Source organism: Oncorhynchus gorbuscha, linkage group LG01 (assembly GCF_021184085.1).
Source record: "Oncorhynchus gorbuscha isolate QuinsamMale2020 ecotype Even-year linkage group LG01, OgorEven_v1.0, whole genome shotgun sequence".
NCBI classification, from domain to species: domain Eukaryota; kingdom Metazoa; phylum Chordata; class Actinopteri; order Salmoniformes; family Salmonidae; genus Oncorhynchus; species Oncorhynchus gorbuscha.
Window position 1 is genome coordinate 111,330,066 of NC_060173.1, and position 8,412 is coordinate 111,338,477.

General features: G+C 45.8%; 1 protein-coding gene across 1 annotated transcript; it reads left to right on the top strand.

Moving 5' to 3' along the window:
- The first annotated feature begins 6,760 nt into the window (after positions 1–6,760).
- On the top strand, positions 6,761–8,140 carry LOC124031179 (trace amine-associated receptor 13c-like). The gene has a single exon (XM_046342115.1). The coding sequence runs from the start codon at positions 6,793–6,795 to the stop codon at positions 7,750–7,752; it is 960 nt and encodes a 319-aa protein (XP_046198071.1). The 5' UTR covers positions 6,761–6,792; the 3' UTR covers positions 7,753–8,140.
- The last annotated feature ends 272 nt before the right edge of the window (positions 8,141–8,412 follow it).

An 8,412-nucleotide genomic window follows, 5' to 3' on the forward strand; every position in this document is an offset into this window, starting at 1 on the left:
GTGCTGGGCAGTGCTCCTCTTCTGACGACCCGGAGGACGAGGTGCTGGGTGATCCGGGTGGAGGCGGTGGAAATCTCTCAAGACAGAAGGGTCCAAAATGTCTCCCACCGGAACTCAGCATCTCTCCTCCGTACCGTACCCATCCCAGTCCACGAGATACTGTAGGCCCCCCACCCGGCGTCTCGAATCCAGAATGTCCCGAACTGTGTACGCCGGGGACCCCTCGATGTCCAGAGGGGGCGGAGGGACCTCAGGCACCTCACCTTCTTGCAGGGGACCAGCCACCACCGGCCTGAGGAGAGACACATGAAACGAGGGGTTAATACGGTAATACCTAGGAAGTTGTAACCTGTAACACACCTCGTTTATTCTCCTCAGAACTTTGAACGGCCCCACACACTGCGGCCCCAGCTTCCGACAGGGCAGGCGGAGGGACAGGTTTCGGGTCGAGAGCCAGACCCTGTCTCCCGGTGCAAACACGGGGGCCTCACTGCGGTGCTGGTCAGTGCTCCTCTTCTGCCGTTCTCGCACTAACCGTAATGAGTCCTGAACGGCTTTCCAGGTGTCCTTGGAGCGCTGTAACCATTCCATCACCGCAGGAGCCTCGGTCTGGCTCTGATGCCATGGAGCCAGGACCGGCTGGTAACCTAACACACACTCAAAAGGAGACAAGTTAGTTGAGGAGTGGCGTAAGGAGTTCTGAGCTAGTTCAGCCCAGAAGTCGTGACACTCTCAACACAAGATAAATTGGTCCGTTGGGGTGTGTGTGAGAGCGTGTTTGGTGTTTCTTTTAAACCTGTTTCATCTTTAATAAATATTTTAATGGTCAAGGTTAGTCATCTAGGGGGTCCTTTACACACAATACACACTATATTTACACAAGGGGGTGCCCCTAGTGTCTTTGAAACAATTGTTTTAAACCTGTCTAACCTTTATCCTTTAAAAATAGTTCTATGGTGGGGGAATCCTAGGATGTCCGAGGATGGAATGTCCAGGGAATGTCTCAGTCAATAATAAAAATATAAAAAGGGTTCTTTGTACTCTTTAAGATGGGCCCTTTACTTACGACTTTAATAGACAATTTTACCTCCTTAACAATATTTTAATGCAGTGGGCTAAATCCGGTGCACAAAGGATCTTTATTGGTAGTCCTAAACAAATCTACTGTGAAGCAAAAGTATCCACCTTACACAATGTATTCATTTTTGAGTTTTCATCCCATTTGGTCAATATTCCCCTCCAGTTAATCACCAACATCTTGTCAACATGGACCCTGAAAAACGGAGCAGATATCTTACACCAATCTATCTTATAGACATTTATCCATAACCTGGCCAAGGCGGTCCTTATAGTGTCCAAAAATCTCTCCAAAATGTCACATGTATTAACCATCTTTATTTTCATGCATATGACTTATGCCTAAACTCATATTCTTTAGTGTAGACCAGTGGTTCACAAACGTTTTATAGTCCCGTACCCTATCAAACATTCAACCTCCAGCTGCGTACCCCCTCAAGCACCAGGGTCAATGCACTCTCAAATGTATTTTTTTTGTCATTGTTGTAAGCATGCCACACATACACTGTACTATGCATTTATTAAACATAAGAATGAGTGCTTAAAAGGATGCACATAACAATGTTCGGTTGTATTGGAGAGACTCTCAGTCTTAAATCATTTTCCACACACAGTCTGTGTCTGTATTTAGTTTTCATGCTCGTGAGAGCCGAGAATCCACTCTCACGTAGGTATGTGTTTGCAAAGGGCATCAGTGTTTTAACAGCCCGATTTGTTAAGGTAGGATACTCTGAAAGCAGCCCAGTCCAGAAATCTGGCAGTGGCTTCTGATTAAATAGCATTTTCACAGAACCGCTTGTTGCAATTTCGATGAGGCTCTCTTGTTCAGATATCAGTAAGTGGATTGGAGGCAGGGCGTGAAAGGGCTAACGAATCCAGATTTCTGTGTCATCCGTTTCGGGAAAGTACTTGCGTAATTGCCCACCTAGCTCACTCAGGTGCATCGCTATATTACATTTGACATTGTCCATAAGCTTGAGTTGTATGTATGTAACTTCCGGCACCGACAGAGATGGCCGCCTCGCTTTGCGTTCCTAGGAAACTATGCAGTTTTTTTTTACGTGTTATTTCTTACATTGGCACCCCAGGTCATCTTAGGTTTCATTACATACAGTCGAGAAGAACTACTGAATATAAGAGCAGCGTCAACTCACCATCAGTATGACCAAGAATATGACTTTCGCGAAGCAGATCCTGTGTTCTGCCTTTCACCCAGGACAACGGAATGGATCCCAGCCGGCGACCCAAAAAAACGACTTCGTAAAAGAGGGAAACCAAGCGGTCTGCTGGTCAGACTCCGGAGACGGGCACATCGTGCACCACTCCCTTGCATACTTCTCGCCAATGTCCAGTCTCTTGACAACAAGGTTGATGAAATCCGAGCAAGGGTAGCATTCCAGAGGGACATCAGAGACTGTAACGTTCTTTGCTTCACGGAAACATGGCTCACTCGAGAGACGCTATCGGAGTCGGTGCGGCCAGCTGGTTTCTCCACGCATCGCGCCGACAGAAACAAACATCTTTCTGGTAAGAAGAGGGGCGTATGCTTTATAGTTAACGAGACGTGGTGTGGTCACAACAACATACAGGAACTCAAGTCCTTCTGGTCACCTGATTTAGAATTACTCACAATCAAATGTCGACCGCATTATCTACCAACGGAATTCTCTTCGATTATAATCACAGCCGTATATATTCCCCCCCAAGCAGACACATCGATGGCTCTGAACGAACTTTATTTGACTCTTTGCAAACTCGAATCCACATATCCTGAAGCGGCATTCATTGTTGCTGGGGATTTTAGCAAGGCTAATCTGAAAACAAGACTCGCTAAATTGTATCAGCATATCGATTGCGCAACCAGGGCTGGTAAAACCTTGGATCATTGCTATTCTAACTTCCACAATGCATATAAGGCCCTCCCCCGCCCTCCTTTCGGAAAAGCTGACCGCGACTCCATTTTGTTGCTCCCTGCCTACAGAAAGAAGCTAAAACAAGAAGCTCCAGCGGTGAGGTCTGTTCAACGCTGGTCCGACCAATCTGATTCCACGCTCCAAGACTGCTTCCATCACGTGGACTAGGATATGTTTCGTATTGCGTCAAACAACAACATTGACGAATACGCTGATTCGGTGAGCGAGTTTATTAGAACGTGCGTTGAAGATGTCGTTCCCATAGCAACGATTCAAACATTCCCAAACCAAAAACCGTGGATTGATGGCAGCATTCGCGTGAAACTGAAAGCGTGAACCACTGCTTTTAATCAGGGCAAGGTGACCGGAAACACGACCGAATACAAACAGTGTAGCTATTCACTCGCAAGGCAATCAAACAAGCTAAGCGTCAGTATAGAGACAAAGTAGAATTGCAATTAAACGGCTCAGACACAAGAGGTATGTGGCAGGGTCTACAGTCAATCACGGATTACAAAAAGAAAACCAGCCCAGTAAGGGACCAGGATCTCTTCACGGCCCGCAACCAAAACATGCGGACTCTCCTTCACTGCAGCTGAGGTGAGTAAAATATTTGAACGTGTTATCCCTCGCAAGGCTGCAGGCCCAGATGGCATCCCCAGCCGCGCCCTCAGAGCATGCACAGACCAGCTGGCTGGTGTGTTTACGGACATATTCAATCAATCCTTATCCCAGTCTGCTGTTCCCACATGCTTCAAGAGGGCCACCATTGTTCCTGTTCCCAAGAAAGCTAAGGTTACTGAGCTAAACGACTACCGCCCCGTAGCACTCACTTCCGTCATCATGAAGTGCTTTGAGAGACTAGTCAAGGACCATATCACCTCCACCCTACCTGACACCCTAGACCCACTCCAATTTTCTTATCGCCAAAATAGGTCCACAGACGATGCAATCTCAACCACACTGCACACTGCCCTAACCCATCTGGGCAAGAGGAATACCTATGTGAGAATGCTGTTCATCGACTACAGCTCAGCATTTAACACCATAGTACTCTCCAAACTCATCATCAAGCTCGAGACCCTGGGTCTTGACCCCACCCTGTGCAACTGGGTACTGGATTTCCTGACGGGCCGCCACATGGTGGTGAGGGTAGGTAACAACATCTCCACCCCGCTGATCCTTAACACTGGGGCCCCACAAGGATGCATTCTAAGCCCTCTCCTGTACTCTCTGTTCACCCACGACTGCATGGCCACGCACGCCTCCAACTCAATCACCAAGTTTGCAGACGACACAACAGTGGTAGGCTTGATTACCAACAACGACGAGACGGCTTACAGGGAGGAGGTGAGGGCCCTCAGAGTGTGGTGTCAGGAAAATAACCTCACTACTCAACGTCAACAAAACTAAGGAGATGATTGTGGACTTCAGGAAACAGCAGAGGGAACACCCCACTATCCACATCGATGGGACAGTAGTGGAGAGCGTAGTAAGTTTTAAGTTCCTCGGCGTACACATCACAGACAAACTGTATTGGTCCACCCACACAGACAGCATCGTGAAGAAGGCGCAGCAGAGAACTGAGAACTGGAAGGAGAGGCAGCCAAAGAAAGAATTGGTTTTGGGGGTGACCAGAGAGATATACCTGCTGGAGCGCGTGCTACAGGTGGGTGATGCTATGGTGACCAGCGAGCTGAGATAAGGACGGACTTTACCTTGCAGGGTCTTGTAGATGACATGGAGCCAGTGGGTCTGGCAACGAGTATGAAGCGAGGGCTAGCCAACGAGACCGTACAGGTCACAATGGTGGGTAGTATATGGGGCTTTGGTGACAAAACGGATTGCACTGTAATAGACTGCATCCAATTTGTTGAGTAGGGTATTGGAGGCTATTTTGTAAATGACATCGCTGAAGTCGAGGATTGGTAGGATGGTTGGTTTTACAAGGGTATGTTTGGCAGCATGAGTGAAGAATGCTTTGTTGCGAAATAGGAAGCCAATTCTACATTTAACTTTGGATTGGAGATGTTTGATGTGGGTCTGGAAGGAGAGTTTACAGTCTAACTAGACACCTAGTTATTTGTAGTTGTCCACGTATTCTAAGTCAGAGCCGTCCAGAGTAGTGATGTTGGACAGGCGGGCAGGGGCAGGCAGCGATCGGTTGAAGAGCATGCATTTAGTTTTATCTGCCGAAATTGTTGCAACCCCTATTACTAACCTGTTCAACCTCTCTTTTGTGTCGTCTAAGATTCCCAAAGATTGGAAAGCAGCTGCGGTCATTCCCCTCTTCTAAGGGGTGGATCCTCTTGACACAAACTGCTATAGACCTATATCTAGCCTCCCCTGCCTTTCTAAGGTCTTCGAAAGCCAAGTTAACAAACAGATTACCGACCATTTCGAATCCCACCATACCTTCTACGCTATGCAATCCGGTTTCAGAGCTGGTCATGGGTGCACCTCAGCCATGCTCAAGGTCCTAAACGATATCTTAACTGCCATCGATAATAAACAATACTGTGCAGCCGTATTCATTGACCTGTCCAAGGCTTTCGACTCTGTCAATCACCACATCCACATCGGCAGACTCGATAACCTTGGTTTCTAAACTGATTGCCTTGCCTGGTTCACCAACTACTTCTCTGATAGAGTTCAGTGTGTCAAATCAGAGGGCCTGTTGTCCGGGCCTCTGGCAGTCTCTATGGGGGTGCCACAGGGTTCAATTCGTGAGCCGACTCTCTTCTCTGTATACATCAATGATGTCGCTCTTGATGCTGGTAAGTCTCTGATCCACGTCTACGCAAACAACACCATTCCGTATACTTCTGGCCCTTCTTTGGACACTGTGTTAACAACCCTCCAGACGAGCTTCAATGCCATACAACTCTCCTTGCCTGGCCTCCAATTGCTCTTAAATACAAGTAAAACTATATGCATGCTCTTCAACCGATCGCTGCCTGCACCTGCACCTGCCTAATGCTGCCAAACATACCCTTGTAAAACTGACCATCCTACCGATCTTCGACTTCGGCGATGTCATTTACAAAATAGCCTCCAATACGTTACTCAATAAATTGGATGCAGTCTATCACAGTGCCATCTGTTTTGTTACCACCCACCACTGGCCAGCTGACATGTGATGTGCCGTCGTGTCTCCTGAGGCTGTGGATTATGTTCCAAACTAACCACTGACAAAACCCAAACCAGTTAGTCTGCACAGTTATCCTATTTCCCATGGAAAATAGCCTTTGAGTGACCTTTGAGTGACCAGAACATCTCCCATACTGTATATTCCCCTTTAAAATACCTTTTCTAACTATCAGTAAGGCTTCTAACTATCAGTAAGGCTGAAGGACAGACAAGGTGGGCAGAGAAACTTCCAATCCTGTCACACATTACATCATGCTTTCACAAATGATTTATTTAACCAACCATTGTTTTGTTTGTGTGTGTGTGTGTGTGTGTGTGTGTGTGTGTGTGTGTGTGTGTGTGTGTGTGTGTGTGTGTGTGTGTGTGTGTGTGTGTGTGTGTGTGTGTGTGTGTGTGTGTGTGTGTGTGTGTGTGTGTGTGTGTGTGTGTGTGTGTGTGTGTGTGTGTGTGTGTGTGCGTGTGTGTGTGTGTGTGCGTGCGTGCGCGTGCGTGTGTGTGTGTGTGTAGAGAAACACTGGAGAGGGGAGTGTCTGTCAGTGAATCAGGGATAAATAGGGAGGCAGAGCTCACAGTTTGTAAGAAGGCTGACCTGACAGGGTCACACACAGGACCAAGCAGGAGCAGGACCTCAGCATTTGACCCTTTATTACAAATGGAGGAACATGAAGATATTCAATACTGTTTTCAAGATACAAACTCTTCTTGCAGAAAGGCTTTGCTATGGACATCTATCTACATAACACTGTACATCTTATTCTCATTGATTTCAGCAGTTACAGTATTTTTGAACCTACTGGTGATCATCTCCATCTCTCACTTCAAGCAGCTCCACACTCCAACCAATCTACTCATCCTCTCTCTGGCTGTGTCAGATCTCCTGGTGGGATTGATTGTGATACCAATAACAACAGTAGCAGTAATGGAACCATGCTGGGGTTTTGGGGAATATTTCTGTGTGTTTTATTTCTACATCACTTGTTTGTGTGCTTCTTTATCTCTGGGCAATTTGGTCTTGATATCCATTGACCGCTATGTTGCTGTGTGTGATCCCTTATTGTACCACTCTAAAATAACAATAACAAGAATGATGTGTTGTATATCCATTACCTGGTGTTGTTGTATCATATATTATGCAGCTACTGTAAACATTTTTGTAAATGTACAGGTACCAAGTAGGTGTTTGAAAGAATGTTTTATTGTTGAAGGAGTAACCTGGGGTACTGTAATTGACCTTGTAATTACAATGGTTGTCCCATGCTCTATTATTATAACACTTTATATGAAAATCTTTGTGGTGGCCAGATCACAGGCCAGAAAGGTATTTTCAAAAGAGGCTGCCTGTGTGTTTGGTGTTAAAACTGTACAGGCAAATAAGTCTGAGAGAAAAGCAACAAAAACTCTAGCTATTGTTGTTTTCACCTATCTAAGCTGTTGGATTCCATTTCATTTGTATTTACTTTTTCTTTTAATTGACAATTTATCGTCATTCATCATCAGCTTTTTGCCACTTCTTAATTCCTTAATTAATCCAATAATTTATGCTTTCTTTTATCCATGGTTCAAAGTGACATCTAAGCGTATTTTAACTCGGTTGAAGTTAAGGTGTTCATAGTTCCTATGTTTTTATTCATAAGTTTGACAAACACAGGTTAGATATAGTCATGTTATACTGTCATGTTGTAATTGCCTCATTCATGTAACAATACGCTGACATTACTTAACGCTGTGTTGTCATAATAGATACATGTGATGTTGATACAGAAAGATTTGACTGGTTTGGAAAGGAATGACTTGGAGAAGGCATAAGAAGGCATTAGCTTGTTTTGTTAAAGACATTGTAATAAATTTGGGGTGTATATTCCAAATGACAAAGTCTCTGGTTGATGCATGTTATTAATGATAAATGGTATGTAAGATTTATGAAAGTACATTTTGAGGACGTCATGGATCATTCCATACGTTCATTAACATCACCCTCTAGTAGGTCATATGATTGAGTGTAGTCTGGCCCAGGAATGTGAAAGTGAATGGAAAGGATCTGTAGCAACGAACCGCCCTTGCTGTCTCTGCCTGGCCGGTTGCCCTCTCTCCCCTGGGATTCTCTTCCTCTAACCCATTACAGGGGCTGGGTCACTGGCTTACTGTTGCTCTTCCATGCAGTCCCTAGGAGGGGTGCGTCACTTGAGTGGGTTGATTCGCTGACGTGGTCTTCCTGTCTGGGTTGTTGCCCCCCCCTCCAGTTGTGCCGTCGCTGAGATATTTGTGGGCTATA

Coding starts and splice junctions, on each gene's coding strand:
- LOC124031179 (XM_046342115.1), top strand. CDS start 6,793: ATGGAGGAACATGAAGATATTCAATACTGTTTTCAAGATACAAACTCT.